Source organism: Megascapheus bottae, chromosome 4, assembly GCF_031878675.1.
Source record: "Megascapheus bottae isolate mThoBot1 chromosome 4, mThoBot2.hap1, whole genome shotgun sequence".
NCBI classification, from domain to species: domain Eukaryota; kingdom Metazoa; phylum Chordata; class Mammalia; order Rodentia; family Geomyidae; genus Megascapheus; species Megascapheus bottae.
In genome coordinates this window covers 67328510-67352609 of record NC_143512.1, presented here as the reverse complement: position 1 = coordinate 67352609, position 24100 = coordinate 67328510, and the positions used below count along the sequence as shown (strand labels likewise).

The following is a 24100-nucleotide window of genomic DNA, read 5'->3' as shown; positions in this document are numbered from 1 at the left end:
ATAAGGACCCAGAAACACAACAAATCAAAGAAAGTCTGGATAAGTAGGACTGCATTAAACTGCAGAGCTTCTGTATGACAAAGGACAAAGATAACAAATTAACTAGAAAGCCCACAGAGTGGGAGAAGATCTTCACTAGCCATACAACAGACCTAAAATATATCAACAGCTAAAAAAATTGAATCACTCCTAAACTAATCTCCAAAGAAACAACCATCCCATTAAAAGATGGGCCAAAGACTTAAAGAAAGTCTTCCCTGAGGAAGAAATAAGAATGGCCTATAGATACATGAAGAAATGCTCAACATTTCTAGCCATAAAAGAAATGCAAATCAAAACAACTCTAAGATTCCACCTCACTCCAGTTAGAATGCCCAGGATCAAGAAATCTAATAACAACAGATGCTGGAGGGGATGTGGCCAGGAAGGATCACTACTACACTGTTGGTGGGACTGAAAACTTAAACCACTATGGAAAGCAGTATGGCAGTGCCTCAAAAGACTAAACATAGAACTCCCCTATGACCCAGCAATTCCACTTCTTGGCATTTACCCAATGGTCCAGAAACAAGGGCATACTAAATCCACTAGCACAATGATGTTCATTGCAGCACTGTTTACCACAGCAAAGATATGGAACCAACCCAGATGTCCCTCAGTTGATGAGTGGATCAACAAGATGTGGTATTTATACACAATGGAATTCTATGCTGCTGTCAGAAAGAATGACTTTGCCCCATTTGTTAGGAAATGGAAAGACTTAGAAAAAAATCATATTAAGTGAAATAAGTCAGACTCCAAGGAACATAGGCTCAATAGTTTCCCTCATTTGTCATAATCAGTAGAAACCTTGGGCTCTCCTAGAAGAGATTTACAATAGAACAAAATCTAGAGACATAAGGCCAAATAGTATGACACTAAATGTAAGGACCTCCAGGATAAGGAAACAAAAGCCATATAACGAGTGATTGTTGTCCTTAATGTACTATGTTATCTTCTCATCTCTTTTGCTGTCCCTTGGTTATTTCATATTGTTACAATATTTCACCTTGTTGTCTGATATATTATATGTATGCTTATTTGGTTATTTGAAATTGAATAGGGAAGGGAGGAAAACAAGATAAGGGCTGGGATGGATGGAGAGAAATGGGGACTAAGACATGAGAAAGGGTATCAATGTTTGTGAAGCAATGCACCTTCTATCTTGTGAATATAATGAAAATATATGGAGAAAAAAAGAAAGATTTTCGGAGTTGCAGAGATAAAAGATATACATGGACACTCAGTTGACAGATGGAAGTTTATCAGAAACTAAGACTATCACTGTGGAGTTGTATATATATCCTTTCCTCAAAGAGCTAGAAATAAACACTCATGAGTAATACAAATGTTTATGATGCTAACTGTATGATCAATGCACATGGGATGGCTGTCTGAGTTCACTTTGTAGACAGAGAATAGATGCTGAGGATGGGATGGGGTGTTAGATGTATAGACAGGAAAGAGTGAGTAGACAGCTACTGTGGACATCAGGACAGAAACAAAGCACAGCCTCATATATCCTGCCTGTTCTGGTTGTATGTCTGTAATGAGCCCCCCAAGTATCAAAATACGAATAAAGCGTTTAACTCAGTTTCTCTTTCACACCCTGACACCTATACAAGTGTCTTAAATCAATATATGGCTCAATTCTTAAAAAAGAATTCTGGGGGGTAGGAGGAAGGAAATGGGAACAAAAACATGAGAAGGGGTAGCAATGTCTGTTAAGTAATGTACCTTGTATCTGGCAAATATAATGTAACTTCTATTAATTACAATAAAAATATATTTTTTTAAAAAAATAATTCTGGTAGCAGGGCACATGGTACACTGCATGTAGGCCCAGAAGGCTCAAGAGGGAAGATTGCCTAGGCCTCGGAAGGAAATCAAGCTGAGTCTGGGCAATGTACCAAACTTCTTTTTAAACAAACAAGCCTCATAATTACTAGGAATAGGGTCACTTATTTGTATGAACTGTGCATTTCACGACTGAGAAGCAAGAATTTTTAACTTCTTTCTGAGAAGCTAGCTTTCCATGTTCAAGCTTTTTCATTGGGGAAAGAGCAAAGAGCAAGGAGGGGTTGATAGTGAAGTTCTGGGTGGTTTGAGGACACTGCAGGCCCCTCCCACCGTTACCACAGCTCATGCCTGTGCGGGGTATCACCCTATAAAAGTTTCAGAGTGATTAAAACCAAAACTGATATGCTACAGAGGCTTCTCTGTAGGATACAAAATCCCTACAAACTGAAAGCATTTCATCAAACTGTTAGGACAGTGATAGGAAGTATGTTCCAAAATGATAAGATTCAGGTTTCTAAAACAGATCATGCAAGCAAAGTCATCCTTTAAAAATGTAGGTCCAGACAGGTGGTGGCTCATGCCTGTAATCCTAGCTACTTAGGAGGCTGAGATCTGAGGATCAAGGTTCCAAACCAGCCCGGCACAAAAGGACCTGAGACTCTTATCTCCAATTAACCTCTAGAAAACAGTAAGTGGGGCTTGGCTCTGAGGTAGGGCGGTAGCCTTGAGCTGAAGAGCTCAGGGACAATGCCCAGGCCCAAGTGTGGGGTGGTAACCTTGAGCTGAAGAGCTCAGGGACAGCGCCCAGGCCCAGATCAAGCCACATGACCCACCCACCCCCCCAAAAAAATAGGTCCATTTCTGCCTCTGTCCTGATTCTACCCCTTCCCACCATTCTCAGAATCAGAAGGGATAATGCTTCTGAAAGCATTCATATGGTCCTCACCATATGAATATTCACATCTCTTACCATATTCTTCATATCTCACCTGCTGCTCTTTCCCTGGCTTCCTCCACCCATCTCTAGGCCCCTGCTATTTACAGGGCTCTTCCTAATCTCTCTGCCCAACATTAGCCAGGCAGCTAATCTGGATATTTTGAAAGTTTCTTTTGCTGGGCACTGATGGCTGATGCCTATTATCCTAGCTATTAAGGAGGCTGAGATACAGAGGATCAAGGTTCAGTGTTAATCTGGGCAGAAAAATACATGGAACTCAATCTCCAAAACAGCCAAGCTAATGGTGTAAATAACTCAAATGGTAGAACCCTAGCCTAGTCAGCACACTCAGGACTAGAAGTTAGTTTGTTTCTTTCTTTCTTTTTTTTTTTTTTGCCAGTCCTGGGCTTGAGCTCAGGGCCTGAGCACTGTCCTTGGACTTTCTCAAGGCTAGAGCTCTACCACTTGAGCCACAGCACCACTTCCAGCTTTTTCTAAGTATGTGGTACCAAGGAATCGATCCCGGGTCTTCATGCATGCTAGGCAAGCACTCTACCACTAGGCCAAACTCCTGGCCCCTAGAAGTTTCTTTTAAAAGCTAGCATTGAAGCAAGCTCTAGTGGCTCATGCCTGTAATCCTAGCTACTCAGGAGGCTGAGATCTGAGGATGCTGGTTTGAAGCCAGAACAGGCAGGAAAGTCCATGAGACTCTTATCTCCAATTAACCACCAAAAAACCAGAAGTGGTACTGTGGCTCAAGTGGTAGATTGATAGCCTTGCACTGAAAAAAGCTCAGGGATAGTACCCAGGCTCAAAGTTCAAGCCCCATGACTGACCAAAAAAAAAAAAAAAAAAAAAGCTAGCATTGAGGTTCAGATGCTGTAGTTCAGTAATAAAAGTGTTTCCCAAATTCTGAGTTCCAATGGCTTTTTATTTGTTCATTAATCCATTATGGGGCTTAAACTCAGCAGTGTCTCTGACCCTCTGGGCTCAAGGCTAGCATTCTACCTTTTGAGCCACAGCACCACTTTCCAGTTTCCAATGGTTAATTAGACATAAGAGTCTCATGGCCAGACAGGCTTTGATCCTGAGATCTCAGCCTCCTGAGTAGCTAGGATTAAAGGTATGAGCCACCAGCACCAGGCATCAGTCCCATTTTAATAATAAAAACTGCTGTGGATAGGAAGAAAAACCCTCATACACTGCTAGTTGCTATGTCAAATGGTATAATCTCTGTGGAAAATAGTCTGGCAGTTCATCAATGAGTTAATTTTGTGATATAATCTAGAAATTCAATTTTTAGGTTATATACTAAAGAGAAAAAAATCAGCATAAAACTTTGTACATGAATACTTATAAGTCTTACTCAAAAGAGCACTCAAAGTAAAATCAATCCAAACATCTATTAATGAATGGATGAATAAAATGTAGTAGATCCATTCCACGAAATGTTGCTTGGCAATAAAAAAGAAATGGAATTCTGATAATATACTGCAATATGGATGAATATTGAAGCCATACTAAGAAGCCAGTCACATTATGATTCAATTTATATGAAATGTCCAGACCAAGCAAATCAACAAACAGAAAGCAGCAGTGATTATTAGGGGTTGGGCAGCAGGAAGAGGTGTGGGGAGAAATATGAAGTGACTGCTAATGGGCATGGGGTCTTAGGAGGATGAGGAAAATGTTCTAAAATTGACTTTGGTAATGGTTGCACAATTCTGATAATATACATATACATATATATATTTTTTTGCCAGTCCTGGGGCTTGAACTCAGGGCCTGAGCTCTGTCCTTGAGTTTTCTTAAGTCCAGACCTCTACCACTTGAGCCACACTATCACTTCTGGCTTTTTTCTATGTATGTGGTACCAAGGTATCAAACTTGAGTCTTCGTTCATGCTAGGCAAGTACTCTACCACTAGTCAAAAATCTCAGTCCCTGACAACATGTACATTTTTTGAGTTTTTGTTGTTGTTGTTTTTGCCAGTTCTGGGCCTTGAACTCAGGGCCTGAGCACTGTCCTTAGGCTTTTTCCTCAAGGATAGCGTTCCACCACTTGAGCCACAACACCACTTCTGGCTTTTATCTACGTATGTGGTACTGAGGAATCAAACCCAAGTCTTCGTGTATGCTAGGCAAGCACTCTACCACTAGGCCAAAGTCCTAGCCCCGACAATATGTTTTTTTTTTTTTTAAACACTATGCACAGGGGGGAAAACCAAGATGGGTGGGGGATGTGGGGGGAGGGTAATGGGTACCAAGACATGTGAAAGGGTATCAATGTATGTGAATTAATGCACCTTCTATCTGGCAAATATCATGTAACCCTTTTACTAATTACAATAAAAAAAAAAGACTAAAAAAAACAAAAAACAAAAAACAAAACAAAACACCATGCACTTCAAATGGGTGAATGGTAAGTAGCCGGCATTGAAACTTACCTCTCACAAATTTTGTAACCTTCATTGACACTCACTGGTTTGTATTTCACATTGCCTTTGGTCCGCTCCAATTCCCAAGACCAGTCCTTAAGTGTGTCAAACATTACTGTATGGGTCCTGGATTTAGTGGCTAATAAAACAAAATTAGCAGGACAAAAATCTCTTCAAGACATTGGTATTTCATTTATTTAAGTGCCTTCACAGGCCATTTTTTTTGGGGGGGGGGCCAGTCCTGGGGCTAGAACTCAGGGCCTGAGTGCTGTCCTTGGGTTTTCTCAAGGCTAGAGTTCTACCACTTGAGCCACAGCACCACTTCTGGCTTTTTCTATGTATGTGGTACTGAGGAATCAAACCCATGCTTGCATGCTAGGCAAGCACTCTACTACTAGGCCAAACTCCTGGCCCTTGTGACATTTTTTGGTTTTGGTTTGGTTTGGTTTCACAGTGCTAGGGATCACACTCAAGGCCTTGTGCATGCTAGGCTCAGACACACTACTACTAAACCATATCCCAGCTCCATTTCTTTTTTCTTTTTTTTGCCAGTCCTGTGCTTGGGCTCAGGACCTGAGCACTGTCTTTGGACTTTCTCAAGGCTAGAGCTCTACCACTTGAGCCACAGCACCAGTTCCAGCTTTTTTCTATGTATGTGGTACTGAGGAATTGAACCCAGGTCTTTGTGCATGCTAGGCAAGCACTCTAACACTAGGCCAAACTCATGGCCCCCCCAAAAAATGCCATTTTTTTTCTAGTCCTGGGGTTTGAACTCAGGGCCTGGGCACTGTCCTTGGACACTTTTTGCTCAAGTCTAGCACTCTGCCACCTGAGCCACAGAGCCACCTCCATTTCTTTTTGGTCATTAATCCAAAATTATGAGTAAGACTATCTTATTATAGTATAGAAAATGAGTTGTTCTTGTTCCATTCCTTGCAAAAGTAATTTATAGCTCCATACTCAGTCATTTTACCATGAAATAGTTTATATAAAACAAGAAGGTTGTGTGAAGCACTAAAAGATGAGCATGGCACAATGGCTAAAATAGTGAAGTATTACCAATAAGTGCATAAGAAAACTCAATTTGAACAATTTGAATAGCATGTCAGATTCCTGAATATAAATTGTTCTGCCTTTCTTTAATAATGTTGGTCGTTTTTTATTAAAATATTTTATTAACACTGATTTTTTACATCATATTTTAAATGCCATGCTTAACAAACAAGTATTCAAGAAGGGAATCTCTATATACAATCACTGGCACATAAATTTTAGAACATAATTAGAATTAAGCTGATACTTTGTTATGTCATATACATGTCTATCAATCTATATAACACTATGTCTATATGGTATATATTCCATCACAGATTTTTATGTCTATGTATGTTCTGCCCTTTAAAGTTACACCTGTCGTCTGTCTAGTATGGTGCTTGTTTACTGAAGGCCATAAATAAACCAGGTAGCTACAGTAAGAGTTGCAGTCTCATAGTTAAGGGCTATATCATGGCAACAGGTACTTTAGTTCCTAAACCAGCCCTGGCACTACCAGCTAGAATGAAATGCCTAAGAATACTACTCTTGCAGCCCAGTAGACATATCCTTGGTCTTCTCCTAAACTGTATCTGCTGACTAAATGTAACGTGCACCAAAATAGTCTTCTGGGAAAAGGAATGTGTCTGCTAAAACCACCCCACCTATTCTGGTTAACCAAAACATGGCAAAAATAAAAGGAAAAATAATGATGACAATAAACAATGTTTGTGTATACTGAATATTCCCAATCTAAATATCTAAAACCTGAAAAACCCCACCACTGAAACCATACTTCTACTTCCACTTTTTTGGGAGGTAAAAGTCTCATGGACTTTAATGCCTGGGCTGGGTTTGAACCATGATCCTCAGATCTCAGCCTTACCAGTAGCTAGGATTACAGATGTGAGCCATCATGCCTGGCTTCTACGAGACTTTTATCTTCAATTAATCACCAAACTCTGGAAGAGGAGTTGTGGCTCAGATGATAAGAGTGCTAACCTTGAAGAAAAACTCAGGGACAATACCAAGACCTCAAGTTCAAGCCCCACGTTTAACACAAAAAATCAAAATAAAAAATAGGGCTGAGAGTTTGACCTAGTGGTAGATTACTTGCCTAGCATGCACAAAACCCTGGGTTCGATTCCTCAGTATCACATCCACCAAAAGAGCTGAAAGTGGCGCTGTGGCTTAAGTGGCAGAGCACTAGCTTTGAGGGGAAAAAAATACCAATACATACATACATACATACATACATACATACATACATACACACACACACACACACATACATAAAAGATCCTGCCTACATTTAGGTGAGGAGGTAGAAGCTGGAGGATTTCAAGTTCCAGATTATACCAGACAAAGCTAGCAAGGCACTACCTCAAAAACAAAATGAAAACAAATGGGCTAAAGTGAGGGCTTAGTTCAAGTTGTAGACAGTTTGCCTAGCATGGGTAAGGTAGTTCCTAGGTTCAATTCCAACTCTCTCTCTCTCACACACAAACACACACATACAGATCCTGCTGACCATAAAACAGAAATTCCGAAGATTCTTACCTGTGTTGTTTTGTGCAGCGGTTGCATAGGAAAATAGAAACAATCTTTTCAGCAGTTTAGGAGACTGGGTGTGATGAAGTATACCACTGACAATCTGGAAAAGCAACCGATGGATAGAGTTATATGTTTTTGACAGATAACATCAAGGCAAGCAAGTGACAAATTGTCTAGGCTCAAAGTCATGCTAACCGGGCTCCAAGGACAATAGCAACCCTTGTTAAAGTCTGAATCCAGCACTTAACTCTTAGAATAATTAATGCCAAACTAACAAATACTATTTTTTTAGGCTTTCTAATAGCTCCAAGTTTCTAGGGAAAATTAGAAAATACAGTCTAATTTTTCAAAGCTTAACTGCTATATTAAGTCACGTGCAATAAATATCTAACATGCCAAAGAATTACATCTGTACCTGTTCTGTTTTGACCTACTGTGGTCTTTAGTATGCTCTAAAAGAGAAAAAAAGAAATCTACTTGTAGTGCTATTTGTCTATTGAGTTAAACAAGAGTATTCTGAATAGATGACTAAAACCACTCTTCAAAATTAAGTGCCTGGCTTCTAAGGGAATTTTCCACATTCTCACCACTCTTCACCTGCTCAGAATACATAGTAAAGTCACATTTATTATCCTAAATGAACTACCACACTATCTGAAAGAAAATTAAGGCATTACCTGAAGGTGTGCATAACTCACTGCCAATAATAACACTCATGAACTAGCTTCATGTTAGGTTTTCCCTGAGGTGTTTAACATGATAATAGAAAGTCTGAGACATTCACTATCTTAAGAGAAATCTTGAGATTATACTAATTATCAATTTTATGTAGTTACTTTTAAACATGTTACCTCAGTAACAGATCTCATTATACTATAGCAACTAGGAAATTACGTTTAGTCTCCAAGACACACCTGGCAGTGGCAAATTGCTCCTCTAACCTGTATACCTCTTTCTTCCATGCACAACCACTATCTGCCAGAGATAAACTCATTTATTCCCAGGAGCTGAAACTTGGCACTACTGCCTTCAGACAGACTATCAGAAATAGAGAAGAAATGTAACTTTTAGCTGTTTCATCCTTCTTGTTCCCTAGCTACCTAACAGAGGTGGGGAACTTTCTTTTTTTACGACAGGGGCTACTTGCATATTTATAACATCCTTCTCTGGCATAGAAAATTATCGCTACAAAAGGACAGTCATAGAAGCTGATGGGAATCATAAAGCATATATGTCTGTCCCATCACATACCAAATAATTTAGTTGGATCCATATGGCCCATGGTCTAGACATTTCTTACCCTTGCTTTAGAGGAAAACATTGCTCCAGGAAAAAGCATTAAAAATTGAAGGGTTAAAGGTTTTCATGTGCCAAGTAGATACATAAGTATGCTCATTTGTCTTTCACACTCATCAAAGAATACAGGATTACAACTAAATTTCAGCTTTATAGAGTAAAAGGTTCCTCTGGCCCTTCCTGAATAGAAGCAAACCAAAGAACCAGTGGGGAAAATCTAACAGGAAATAAAGCCTGTAAATGCATGGGACTAGTTACCCTTTTGACTTCCTCTTCCTTCGTGTACCTCAGACAAAAGTGGAACACTCGAAGGTCTTTGCAGTGGATGATAAATTTCTCAGGGTACTTCTTTAGTTGTCCAAAGAGAATCTTTTTTTTCTCATCAAACACTACAGATGAATGATGAAATCAGGAAATTATGTTACAAAGCAACACTTACTGCTAAAGAAACAATGAACTTCTAATGACAGCGCAGTCCCTCCCAGCAGGAACTCTGGCTCTCTGAGAGCAATCAGGCTCTTCATTTCTTTTTTTTTTTTTTTTTTGCCAGTCCTGTGGCTTGAGCTCAGGGCCTGAGCGTTGTCCTTGGGCTTTCTCAAGGCTAGCACTCTACCACTTGAGCCACAGCACCACTTCTGGCTTTTTCTATGTATGTGGAGTGCTGAGGAATCGAACCCTGGTCTTCATGCATGCTAGGCAAGCACTCTTACCACTAGGCCAAACTTCATTTCTTTAGAGTCAGTATAAGACCCAAGTGGAATGGTCACTGTCAGCGAAATAGACTCCAATGGCCTGTAGAACACTCAGTTCTGAAAGCTGAGATCATAAAGAATGATTGGTAGAGAGCTGGGAATGTGATGTAGTGATAGAGTGCTTGCCTAGCATGCCCTGGGATCAACCAGAAGTGGTGCTGTGGCTCAAGTGATAGAGTGCTAGCCTTGAGCAAAAAAGAAGCCCAGGGACATGCTCAAGCCCTGAGTTCAAGGGACAAGACTGACTAAAAAAAAATAAATAATAAATAAATAAGAACAACTGATAGTGTGCTAGAGACATGCTTTCAGACCAGCCAATGTTTAAGTTTACAGCTAGCACCAATCCTGACACCTTCTGCTGTTCCAGAGCCTAGACCAACTGAGCATATGATGGTGTTGAGAATATCATCAATGACTACTGAAAGATTTTCAAAAAATAACCAAAAAATGGAGAATAGAGACTTTGAAGAAGATACTTATCTACTCAGAAGGAAAGGCATCCTAATACAATATAAATCAATCTTTAAAGTAAAACCTATATAGCTAATACTGATGTCGAATACTATGGTCTGCACTTAACATGGAATGGCTGGTGATGAAGTATTAGGAATTGCAGGTTTTAAGATACATTGTAATCCCAGTACTCAAGAGGAAGGGGCAGGAAGATTTTAAGTTTGGCTGACACAGTGAGGCCCTCTAAAACAGAGAGGCGTGGTGGGGGAGGAAGAACAATGAGGATAAATATGGTTAAGTAGTTTGCATAAATTAAAACAGAAGAATAAAACCTTTTAAAATTGTTTTAAGGAGAGAAAAAAAGGAGGTAAAGAAAAATGATAAGGGTGTGAGATTCATTGAAGTACATGTGTATAAATTTCACAATGAAACTCCCTCCTTGTACAATTAATATATACTAGAGTTTAGGTCTAAGAAAATGGACTCTTCTCTTTGTTTTTCTTTCCATGTGAAACCACATGTAAACCCCTTTCTCTTCGTTCTCTCTCCATGCAAAACTGCATGTGGCCTTCCCTAGAGTTCTACCCAGCCCCTATAACCACCAGGTAACTGGTCACTATGTACCTGTAAGTAGCTGTCCCCCAGGCTCTGAGGTCACTTCCTCAGTGAAGTTACATCTCCTTCTCACCTTCCTATAGAATCTTTCTGTGCCATTAGTTCCAGCTGCTATACCCTACCCTAGAGCGCAGCCCAGCAGTTTGGCTCTCCCAATAAACTTTTTTTTGTGCCCGAACCATGTAGTGGTCTCCTTTTGGCAAATCTTACAACTAGTTTAGGTTTTTTTTTTTCAGTCATGGGACTTGAACTCTGTTCCTGACCTTTTCATCTCAAGGCTACCACCCTACCCCTTTTGCCACAGTGCTACTTCCTAAAAAAAAATTTTTTAGGGGCCGGGAGGTTGGCCTAGTGGCAGAGTGCTTGCTTAACATGCACAAAGACCAAGGTTTGATTCCTTGGTACCACATATGTACAAAATGCTGGAAGTAGTGCTATGGCTCAAGTGGTAGAGCTCTAGCCTTGAGAAAACCCAAGGACAGTGCTCAGGCCCTGAGCCCAAGCCCAGGACTGGCCAAAAAAAAAAAGACAATTTATCATCATGAAGCTGCTTTATACAAGATAACATATATAAACAAAAATTATGATCATTATTAGCTAAATATTCCATGGTTGGAAATAACATAAGGGAAAAAAAGATACTTACCTCCATAAATTTGATCCACACAATGGAGTGTAATGTCGTTTTCTCCTATAACCTTATTCTTAAACTGTGACTCCTGAAAGAGTAAAAAAACAAATCTGTAATTCCTTTCTATGCACAGTTCTCCAATTTGCACTGAGACAAATGGAAAGGCATCCGATCATCCCTAAGAATGGGACAATGAAATATGTAAGAAGAGTTCCTGAACACCCATTTTCAAAATTAGGAACAAAGCCAGGTTCCAGTAGTTCACATCTATAATCCTAGCTACTCAAGAGGTTGAGATCTGAGGATCACAGTTGAAGCCAGCTCAGGCAGGAAAATCTATAAGAATCTTATCTCCAAGTAACTCACAAAAAAGCTGGAAGTGGAGCTGTGACTCATATAGTAGAGTGTTGGCCTGAGCACAAAAGCTCAGGGACAGGAAGTGGTGCTGTGGTTCAAGGGATAGGGGGTAGCCTTGAGCTGAAGAGCTCAGGGATAGCACCCAGGCCCGAGTTTAAGTCCCACAATTGACCAAAAAAAAAAAAAGAGCTCAGGGACAGCGGGTAGACCCTGAGTTCAAGCCCCAGGGCTTGTGTAAGCCTGTGATTATTCGTTTGCTCTTGTACAAACACACACACACACATACACACACACACACACACACACACACACACACACACACACACACACGGCAAAACATGTCATTTCTGGGATACTCCCATGGATACCCATCATGCCATATACCAGCACTTTGACAAGTGTGAAGAAGTAACAAGCTGGTTAACCTTTTTTTCACATGAAACAAACAAGCGACTGACAGAATTACCTGATGACAGCTTTAAGAAGAAAAAAAGAAATATTCAAATTTCTGGAAATTACTGACTTTGCAGAGCAGCAGCACCAAGATAAGACTTAGCAGATGCTTTCATAAGCAAGGGGGTTTGGGAACAGCTGGCACTCTGGAGCCAGGAAGGTCTCTGGTTGGGTTTCCATTGACATTTCTATTGGGAGTCTATCCTTTCTGCGCTATTCATTCTTTTTTTTTTTTTGGTGGGTCATGGGGCTTGAACTCTGGGCCTGGGCGCTGTCTCTGAGCTCTTCAGCTCAAGGCTACCACCCTACCCCTGGAGCTACAGCCCCACCTCCCCTTTTCTACAGATTAATTTTAGATAAGAGTCTGAAGGTCTTTAGTGCCCAAGCTGGCTTTGAACCTTGATCCTGAGATTTCAGCCTCCTGAGTAGCTAGGATTGTGGGCATGAGCCACCATGCCCAGATAACAGTACTTTTCTTTTTCCTTTTTTTTTGTGGCCAGTCATGGGGCTTGAACTCAGGACCTGAGCACCATCCTTGGACTTTTCTTAAAGCTAGAGTTCTACTACTTGAGCCACAGCACCATTTTTGGCTTTTTGCTAGGTATGTGGTACCAAGGAATCAAACCGGGATCTTTGTGCCTGAGACTGTCCTTGGGCTTTCTCCAGGCTATTGCTCTACCAATTGAGCCACAGCACCACTTCTGGTTTCTTTTCTATGTATATGGTACCAAGAAATTGAACTTGGATCTTTGTGCATGCTAGGCAAGCACTCTACTACTAGGCCATACTCCTGGCCTTGCGCTGTTCATTATTAAGTAAGGTAAAGTCTCACAAGATCAGGACTACTAGGTTCAGATTAAAAGCACAATTTAAAGGCTGGACTCACTATCTGTTTCATTACTGAATTCAATTCCTGGATTTGGGGAAGGTTTGAGATACAGAGAACACAGGGAAAGTGTTATTTCAATTAGTGCTTTATACTGTGCTAAAATACAGACAGACAAAAATGAGAAAAAGTTGATGTCAATGTGACGTGAGGCATAGGTAGGATATTATTAAGTGGTCCTGCTGCTGGAAGGACTCTCTAAAGAAACTAGTGATAAGAACAAGTTCTGTCTTTTTCTTGCATTTAAGTGTTGGGTATGATAGGATTAAGAAGCTGAAAGGGGAGCAACGTAAGTCCTAATTGCACTCTTCATTTAAATTTAGCAGACGTAGCTAATACATACATCACTATCCAAGGCAGGTTCATCGTCACTCAAGAAGGCAATCTTGAAGTCTGTACAGACAAGTCTCCCGTAGACTCCACGCTGACAGGAATCTTCCTGCACATATTTCAGCACTGTGTTGGCTTCACAAAGCACCTGTTCACCTGGTAGAAACTAAAAAGGTAAGTCCCCAGGGTCTCCAAGGAACACAGAACATGCAAACACAAAGCTGTCCCACTCTGTTTACATAAGGACAAACACACAGTACAGTGTGGCACTTCAGAATGAGCCACTCTTCACAAGGACGGGAGCTTCACATTTACAAGATAAAGCAAGGGGTTAGAGGTGTGTTTCAGGTGGTATGGGTAAAGTATCAGGTAGTGAGTTTGAGTCCTAATCTCAGATGATGATGATGAGGAGGAGGAGGAGGAGGAGGAGGAGGAAGAGGAGGAGGAGGAGGAGGAGGAGAAGGAGGAGGAGGAGGAGGAGGAGGAGGAGGCAGCAACAGCAGCAAAATGAGTAAGGAAAGCAAAATGGCTTAGAGACACCATCACACAGGATTTCTGTAGTTTCTCCCTGAAACTAATGGAAGTTTCCAAATAGGTGGCAATAACTTCAGCTGCACTTTGAGGCGCAGAATGTTTTTACTACTTTGATCCCAGCAGATGTTCCAGAGCAGTGATAGCCTAAATGAGGAAAGGCAGGAAGGCTGGCCAACAGAACCTGGATACACACCTCAGTCCCTTACCTTGTGGGCTTCCACAGCCCCCTCAGATACCACAGATCTGAACCCGTCCCCAGTACCACCATCTCATCTGACTACACAGAGCCAGGAGGATGAGAGGAAAACAGAGGTCATAGCTGGTATGTGTGTGGGGGTGGGGGAAACACATCTCTTTCTTTGTTGAGTACTTCCTCTCAGTTTGTCACCTCTCCTGTTCCATTGGTAGGCAAACTGCCCATGTAAGCAACTGCAGTTCCTGGAGAAGAATAAGCATTCCCTGCTCCCTAGAAACAGAAGAGCCCACGAGGGTTGGAAAAAAGAGAAGGAAATGGGAGAAATGAAAAGCTAAGTGAAATACTTTGCAACAAAAAAAAGAGAAAGGATTTTCTTCAGCCATAACCATCTTCCCTTAGTGTCTTCCTCTGGATTTCCCCATCTTCACATGTACTTGTTGGCTAAACGTTCATTAGTTCTAACAAAAAAGAATGAGAATTGCCGACTCACACCATCAGGGGAGTATGTATTATGGTGTTTTCTTTTCTTTATCTTTCAGGAGTAAACTACCTCTGGCTAAAATACAAAATACCAGAAGAAGAAAAGACTACAGACAGAAAAGTTCACCTCAAACCAGGACAGCCCCACCCCCCCCATCATGCACTAGAGACCAGAGATCAGTGTGCAATAATACAACAATCTGCTGCTGAGACCCTCTGTATCTACAGCATGCTGCAGCCAGGATCAACACCTTGTCTGTATCAGATATGGATTCAAGAATCATGAAAGCCAGGGCCTAGAGCATGGCCTAGTGGTATAGTGCTCGTCTAGCATGCACAAAGCCCTGGGTTCGATTCCTCGGTACCACATATAGAAAATGCCAGAAGTGTGCTGTGGCTCAAGTGGCAGAGCGCTAGCCTAGAGCAAAAAGTGTCCAAGGACAGTGCCCTAAGTTCAAGCCCCAAGACTAGCAAAAAAAAAAAAAAAAAAAAAAATCATGAGAGCTAGGAGTTGGGAAGGGGCTAAATACAATCTGAGATTGATAGAAATTAACTGTGGAAGCCAGGCACCGTGACTCACGCCTATAATCCTAGCCACTTAAGAGGCTGAGGATCTAAGGATCTTCATTCAAAGCCAGCCCAGGCACTACAAAGCCAAGAGATTCTTATGTCCAATTAATCATTAGAAAACAGGAAGTAGGGCTGTAGCTCAACCGTAGGGCAGTAGAAGAGCTCAGGGACAGCACCAAGGCTCAGAGTTCAAGCCCCATGACCCATAAAAATAATAAAAAATTTTAAAAAAGAAATCAACTGTGGACTCACACCTGCAGACCTAGAAAAAACCATCACAGGTAATCCAGAAGATCAGAAAATATGTAACTCCAAATTAAAAATAATCTATAATCCTAAGAACAGAGAAAACAACAGGAAAGATCAATTAAGATTTAGACTGTCACAATATAAAAAAGTCTATGAAACTGAAAAAGAGTTAAAACTTTCCGAATTTCAAGGTGTTTTACCAATGGGTAAATCAGCTGGAAACATCCATTCATGCATACTGCCTCCATTACCTGAGGAGATGTCTATTGTTTGGGGGGCCGGCAGTTTGGCCTAGTACTAGAGTGCTTGCCTAGCATGCACAAAGACCTAGGTTCGATTCCTCAGTACCACATACATAGAAAAAAGCCGGAAATGGTGCTGAGGCTCAAGTGGTAGAGCACTAGCCTTAAGAAAGTCCAAGGACAGTGCTCATGCCCTGAGCTCAAGCCCAGGACTGACAGAAAAACAAAACAAAACAAAGTTAGGCACCAGTGGCTCATACCTATAAGTGGCTAAGATCTAAGGATTGTGATCTGAAGCCAGCCTAGATAGGCAAGTTCAAGAGATTCTTAACACTCATAAACGATCAAAAAGTGAGAAGTGGAACTGTGGCTCAAGTGGTAGAGCACTAGCCTTGAGCACAAAGGTTCAAGATTAGTACCCAGGACTTGTACAAGCCCCAGGCCTGTATAAAAACAAAACAAAAAAATTAATAAATAAAACACTTGTGGAGAGGGAGATACTCGGAATTGGGGGGAAAATAGAAAAAGAATATACTACTAAGATTTTCCATAACATATGCCACCAAACAGCGCTGATGGCTCATAGCTACAATCCTAACTACTCTGGAGGTTGAGATCTGAGGACAATGATTCTGTGAAGCCAGCCAGAGCAGAAAAGTACATGAGCCTCTTGTCTCCAATAAGCCACTCAGAAAAAGCCAGGAGTGGTACTGTGGCTCAGGTGGTAGAATGGTAACCTCAAGTACAAAGAGGCCTAGGGACAGCACCCAGGCCCTGAGTTCAAGCCCCAGAACCAACCTCCCACTTACTGCCTCCCAAAGAAAAAGAAAATGAAAAATTCTTTCCAGATCTTGTAATTAATACTCAAAACCAGGTATATAGTTATTGATGTAAAGACCTTGATATCTTTGCCCAATTTGTTACTATTATATGACAGAGGATAAAAACAAAGCATTTATATATAGGGATACTAAGAATGATGTAATTTATCACTAGCTTTGAGTGGCATATGAGGAACAATACCAACATGACTGTTACCTGGCAACAAGTGAAGAGTTGCTTCCTTCTCTGTTACTTCCTTTTCATTTGTATGGATTTCCTTTAAAAAAAAAAAAAAGCAAAGGTCATATTTTTTTCTTTGTTTCAAGCCTCAAAAATAACATTAATGTTATTTTCAGAATACACTAAACTTCTACCTCATGAGCTTTGAGTTTTTAGGAAGGTAAGTTTTTCTTTTGGGGGGAGGTTTGGGGGAGAGGATACAAGGAACTGAACCTAGGGCCTCTCACAGACTAGACAAGCACTCCATCTTTTGAACCATCTACCAGCCCTAACAAGCTACTTTTTCTTTTTCTAAGCCCCACTTCCCCCCCACACCCCCCGCCGCCTTGTCATGTGGCTTGAACTCTGAGCCTGGGGTGCTATCCCTGAGCTCCTTTTTACTCAAGACTAGCACTCTACCACTTGAGCTACAGCACCATTTCCAGTGTTCTGGTGGTTGATTGGAGGTAAGAGTCTCCCAAACTTTCCTGCCTGGGCTGGCTTTGAACTCTGATCCTCAGATCTCAGCCTCCTGAGTACCTAGCATTACAGGCATGAGCCACTGACCCCACCTTTAAAAATATTATCATTGTTGTTGTTAGTTGTATTTTTATTCTTAAACATTGATACTCCTTGGCACCCAGCATTTACACCTTTTTTTTTTTTTTTTGCCAGTCCTGGGCTTGACCTCAGGGCCTGAGCACTGTCCTCGGACTTTCTCAAGGCTAGAGCTCTACCACTTGAGCCTCAGCACCACTTCTGGCTTTTTTCTATATATGTGGTACCGAGGAATCGAACCCAGGTCTTCATGCATGCTAAGCAAGCACTTTAACTACTAGACCAAACTCCCAGCCCTATTTTACACACTATTTTTAAAAACAATTTTTGCCAGTGGCAGTGGCTCATATCCTAGTTACTGAGGAAGCCAGCCAGAAGAGGAAATTCTGTGACTTTTCTTTTTGACAGCCCAAGGACTTGAACTCAGGGCTTCGGCACTGTCCCTGAGCTTCTTTTGCTCAAGTATAGCAGTCTACCACTTGAGCCACAGTTTTACTCAAGTGTAGCACTCTACCACTTGAGCCACAGTACCACTTTCTGCTTTTTCTGTTTATATGCAGGAACCCAGGGCTTCCTGCATGCTAGGCAAACACTCTACCACTAAGCCACCTGCCTTCCCAAGCCCATGTGAGACTCTTTTTTTTTTTTTTTTTGCCAGTTCTGGGCTTGAGCTCAGGGCCTGAGCACTGTCCTTGGACTTTTCTCAAGGCTAGAGCCCTACCACTTGAGCCTCAGCACCATTTCTGGCTTTTTTCTATGTATGTGGTACCGAGGAATCGAACCCGGGTCTTCGTGCATGCTAGGCAAGCACTTTAACCACTAGGCCAAACTCCTGGCCCATGTGAGACTCTTATCTCCAATGAATCACAGAAAAAGCCAGAAGTTGGGGTACGCCTCAAGGAGCAGAGTGCTATCCCTGAGCAAACAGATCTCAAAGACAATGCCCACGTTCCAGGATATGAGAGAGAGAAGAGAATAAAGAGGAATGGGCGGAGAGAGAGAAAGAGGAGGGGGGAAGATAGAGAGAAAATGGACAGGAACAACAAATGTTTCTAGTTAGTACACATTAATTACTCTAGAACACATTAGGGAAAGTAAATACAGCTGAAACATTCATTCCCCTTTGATTTTTACCTAAATTCATGAGACAGTACCAAAGGAACAATGGCTTCTATTGGGAAATCGAGGCTTAGCTAAGTATCACAGTTTTTAAATAAATATGTCTTCTACTTTGGGTTCAGCACTTACTAGATACTTAAAAGATAATTAGCAGGCTAGGAGCTAAGTCTCATGCCTATAATCCCAACTACTCAGGAAGCTGAAATCTGAGTGTCATAGTTGAAGCCACCTCAAGGCAAGAAAGTGCATGAGATTCTTAACCACCAAAAATGCCCTAAGTGGAACTGAGACACAAGTCATAGACCACCAGCCTCAAGCAAAAAAGCTAAGGGCAGAGAGCCCAGGCCCTGAGTTCAAGACCCAACACTGGCATAAAAAATAAAATGTACAAAAGATATTTAGCAAAAAAAAAAAATGATGCATGCGAAACTCTTAGCATCAACTGGGCATGGTGGCTCATGCCTGTAATGCTAGCTATTCAGGAGGCTGAGATCTGAGGATCATAGTTCAAAGCCAGACCAGACACTTAAGACTGAGAGACTAGAAAACTGGAAGTGGCGATGTGGCTCCAGGGGTAGGGCGGTAGCCTTGAGCTGAAGAACTCAGGGACAGCACCCAGGCCCAGAGTTCAAGTCATGACCCAAAAACAAAAAACACCTCAGCATAACTGGAGAGATGTGGCAGGCCCCCTAATGAAGTCCATCACACCATCTCTGCATTCTTGCCAAATAGCTAATCTAACCTCAATATGCTTGAGCTTCTGTGGCAATCTATTCTGAAACCCTGGAAACCAGGAATGTTTGCAGATTCCTGTATTCCCAGCATTTGGGAGCAGGAATACCATGAGTTCAAGGCCAACTTGAGCAATATACTGAGAACCTGTTTCAAAAAACAAAAACAAGGCCAGGAGTTTGGCCTATTGGTAGAGTGCCTGCCTAGCATGCATGAAGACCCAGGTTTGAAAAAGCCAGAAGTGGTAGTGCTGTGGCTCAAGTGGCAGAGTGTTAGCTTTGAGGAAAAAGCCCAAGGACAGTGCTCAGGTCATGAATTCAAGCACCAAGACTGGCCAAAAAACATAAGGGCTGGGAGCATGGGCTAGTGGTAGAGTGTTTGCCTAGAATTGCTGCTGTTGCACCTATTGCTGGAGCACCAGCCTTGAGAAAACCCAAAGACAGTGCCCAGGCCCTAAGTTCAAGGCCCAGGATTGGCAAAAAAAAAAAAGCACTGGGACATAGAAATTCATTAAATACTGTACCCTACCTATAAGGACACAGTCAAAACTTGACTAGAAGCATTAGTGGCTCCTGCCTATAATCCTAGTTACTCAGAAAGCTGAGATCAGAGAATTACAGGTTAAGATGAATCCAGGCCCAGGCTGGAAAGTCCCAGAGACTCTTATCTCTAATTAACCACCAAAAAGCCTGAGAAGTGGAGCTGTGGCTCAAGAGCACTAGCCTTGAGCACAAAGGCTCAGGGAAGCACCCAGATGTGGAGTTGAAGCCCCAGGCTGGTACAAAAAAAAAAAATCTAACTACAAAATTCTTAAAACATACTGTGTCAACAAAATTTGATATATTTCACTGTTAGAAGGCTACGGGCATAGTAAATAACAATTTTTCTAAATTGGTTGAGACTGTGCTAAAAGGATTTATACTCATCTCAAGACAGAATAGAATGCAGTAGTTTTCCTAGAGAACCCACTTTGAACATGGTCTATTTTGGTGGTGATTTCTGTCCACAAAGATGTAAATAAATCAAGTGATTCTGGAGGAGATCTTCTCAAACATGTGGCATGTTAAGTCATCCTGGGAGCTTAATGCCCACTCAACCCCTCAATCCCCACACAAAACAACTGATGTAGCCATCGTGGCTCACGCCTGTAATCCTAGCTACTCAGGAAACCGAGATCTGAGGATCAAGGTTCAAAGCCAGCCCGGGCACAAAAGGACTCAAAAGGACCTGAGACTCTTATCTCCAATCAACCTCTAGAAAACAGTAAGTGGGGCTTGGCTCAAGGGTAGGGTGGTAGCCCTGAGCTGAAGAACTCAGGGGCAGTGCCCACCAAAAAAACTGATGCAGCGCTTTTTTGGTAGTGTATTGGAGATGACATTCCTGTCTAGGCTGGCCTCGAAAAATGATCCTCAGACCTTGGTGGCTTATGCTTGTAGACTTCTGGCTTTGCAAAACCCTCCCCTGCTAATGAGATACATGGTTCTAGCTTAGCAAGTACTCATACACATACTATGAGTGTTTGGAGAATTCAAATTTAGAAATTCTCACAGGGGTTTTATTATCTGTCATGAATAAAAAGCAAATGAAAGCACTTTTCTTTTTTGCCAGTCCTGGGGCTTGGACTCAGGGCCTGAGCACTGTCCTTGGCTTTCTCAAGGCTAGGGCTCTACCACTTAAGCCACAGCACCACTTCCAACTTCTTCTGTATATGTAGTACTGAGGAAAAGAACCCTAGTCTTTGTGCATACTAATCAAGCACTCTAATACTAGGTCAAACTCCCAGTCCCAAAAGCACAATTATTTTTGACAGGTTCTATCATCTTTCACTGAAAAGAAAGCAAAGCTATTCAGTTGTTGAAAGACTACAGCAATCAGCTGTGGCTGAAGTGGTAGAGCCTATAGCAATTATCTTGACTAGTGCTTAGTGTGGTCCACGTACTGTATGTAGTTAGCTTACCTGTTATATCAATCTATTGTATTGCCTTGGTTTTGTTTATTTTAAAAAGACCAGTCTCAGGGCCAGGAGTTTGGCCTAGTGGTAGAGTATTCACCTAGCATGCACAAAGCCCTGGGTTTGATTCCCCAGTACTATATACACAGAAAAAGCTGGAAGGGGTACTGTGGCTCAAGTGACAGCATGCTAGACTTGAGCAAAAAGTATCCAAGGACAGTGCTCAGGCCCTGAGTTCAAGCCCCAGGACTGGGAATAAATAAATAAATAAATAAATAAATAAATAAATAAATAAATAAATAAATAAATAAATAGGGGCCGGGAGTTTGGCCTAGTCGTAGAGTGCTTGCTTGCCTAGCATGCATGAAGACCAGGGTTTGATTCCTCGGTACCACATACAAAGAAAAAGCCGGAAGTGGTACTGTGGCCGAACTGGTACCGTGGCTCAAGTGGTAGAGTTCTAGCCTTGAGAAATCCCAAAGACAGTGCTCAGGCCCTGAGTTTAAGGCCCAGGATTGGCCAAAAAAAAAAAAGGAAAAAATAAATAAAAATAGAAGACGAGTCTCCTTATCTAGACTGGGGTAGCTTGCAACTGCCTCAACTTCCTGAATGCTGGGATTACAGGCAAGCACCACCACACATCCTGTATGAAATTATTTCTTTCCATTTCAGAAACAAATAACAAAAAAACAACCCAAAGGTACATTTTAGCGTTTTGTTTTTTAATTTTTGGTCAGTAATGGCACTTGAACTCTGGGCCTGGATGCTGTCCCTGGAGCTCTATCAGCACGAGGCTACCGTCCTACGCCTTGAACCACAGGCCCACTTCCTGTTTTCTAGTGATTAATTGGAGATAAAGAGTCTCACCTTCTTTAGGTTCTTTAGTGCCCAGGGTTAGCTCTGAATGGCAATCCTCAGATCTCAGCCTCCTGAGTAGCCGGGATTACAGGACACCACAGTGAGCCACTGTGCCCGGCTACATTTTAGATTTCTATCCAACCCGACTTTTTCCCTCAGATAACTGTTCCCTAAATGTTCTGGATTGAACACCCTCTTCTACTCCAGTCCACTGAAAGGGAAGCTAACAAGGACAGTGGTTTCATGATTGCCTCTGAATTAATTTGGCTGAAGAGCTCAGAGATGCTAATCAAGCTGCTGAAAATATAGAATTGGAAATTGGACCACAAACATGGAGAAGCAAAGAAAGTAGTTCTACAGAGAAAAGAGGAAGGGCACATGGAAAGCATAAGAAGAGATAAAAGTTGGGCTTTCTGGGCTGGGAGTTTGGCCTAGTGGTTAAAGTGCTTGCCTAGCATGCATGAAGACCCAGGTTCGATTCCTTGGTACCACATACATAGAAAAAAGCCGGAAGTGGTGCTGAGGCTCAAGTGGTAGAGCTCTAGCCTTGAGAAAGTCCAAGGACATTGCTCAGGCCCTGAGTTCAAGCCCAGGACTGGCAAAAAAAATAAAATAAAATAAAAAAATAAAAAAGTTGGGCTTTCTGACACACAATTATAGCCTAAACTCCCAAGGTTTTCCAGGCTTTTTGTGAAATCCCAGAGTACCTTTGGCACACAGGTCCCTAACTCATACCTGTAGCTTCAAAATGAATTCCCTACGTGGCAGAAATTAGCTACAATGGGTTGCTTGGTATCAACAAAGAGAGTGAGTTGTCAATTGTATAATGGACAAAAAACCATAAATGAGTAAAAACATGTCACCTAATATGTCAATATACTACATTCTAAAACTACAGGATAAAGATCTAATGTTGCAGCTAGTATACCTCACAGTAAGATTGGCCAAAAAAAAAAAAAAGTCAAAAGCCAAAAGTAGCATCTACAGCCTCTAGTATATCTGGTTTAGGTGGAGGAATATTATAGAGCCTATGAACCGTAAAACTATCGCAGGACTGCTTTCAGCTTATATCATCCTTTTTCGAATTATTTTCCGTGGCTGCTACTATCAAATTCCCTTTGAAACCTTGGGTGTAGCAACATATGCTTCCCTCCCCCACCTTCCAGACATAATGGTACAGGCTAAGATAAGAGGATCATGAGTTCCAAGCTAGCCTGGGCTGCAAAGCCCCACCTCTGCAAACATACAAAAGAGGAAAAAGGAGATAGAGGAAGAAAAAGGAAGGCTCCTGGGGACTCTCCATGCTAAGTGATTGTGTCAGAGCAAACAATATTCTCAAGGATGATTATCAGTCACCTAGAGGGGTTAGCCATTTCCTGCAAGGAAAAAGGAGGCGGCTAAGGACCTTTCCCCACTCCCTCTCCCCTTTATCAAATGTGTCAAAACCTTTGTACACATTTTTCTCATTTAAAAAATACTGACTTTCTTCCCCCAAAGAATGTTAAATATCTTCTAAAACTGGCACCATCTGCTAATTAAAAAAATTAGTCAGCTAGAGAAAAGAGAAAATCTAAAGAGCATCTAAGTCATTGAGGAGCCACATATTTTATGAAACATGCAGTCATTTCAACACCAGAAGGAGATGACGAAAAACTTCCTAATAAAATGGCTATTATGCATCAGACTTCCGTTAGCACTGCAGACAGGAAAGAAAAGGTCAGAAAGACACACTGATACATACACTGATACTGAACTACCCAGAGTCTGAAAACAAAACAACTCACTCATCAAATATATGTGAACCCCTGTTTCAAATACCATTGAATAAACTCAACCAATATTTTACACATCCTAAACCCAGCTCACACATCCACTTTACCTATTTGGACTACTGCCAAAAATATACTGAAAAAGGACTCCTGGGCTACAATAAGAAAATGTTTCAACTCTGCACACAGTGATCAAAGTCCTCCACAATTTGCCTGCCAGATTCCACCT

At 41.5% G+C, this 24100-nt stretch overlaps 1 protein-coding gene across 3 annotated transcripts in view; it reads right to left on the bottom strand.

The window, feature by feature from the left end:
• Mtmr12 (myotubularin related protein 12) overlaps positions 1-24100 on the bottom strand; it is a 72735-nt gene that overhangs the window by 25337 nt on the left and 23298 nt on the right. For all 3 annotated transcript variants that reach the window (XM_090332092.1, XM_090332091.1, XM_090332093.1), the window contains exons 2-7: positions 16882-16942; positions 13586-13728; positions 11562-11634; positions 9354-9484; positions 7806-7899; positions 5223-5352 (exon numbers count right to left, since the gene is read on the bottom strand). In XM_090332092.1, coding sequence (XP_090188218.1) covers positions 5223-5352; positions 7806-7899; positions 9354-9484; positions 11562-11634; positions 13586-13728; positions 16882-16942 — 632 coding nt within the window. The remainder of the gene's footprint in view (positions 1-5222; positions 5353-7805; positions 7900-9353; positions 9485-11561; positions 11635-13585; positions 13729-16881; positions 16943-24100) is intronic.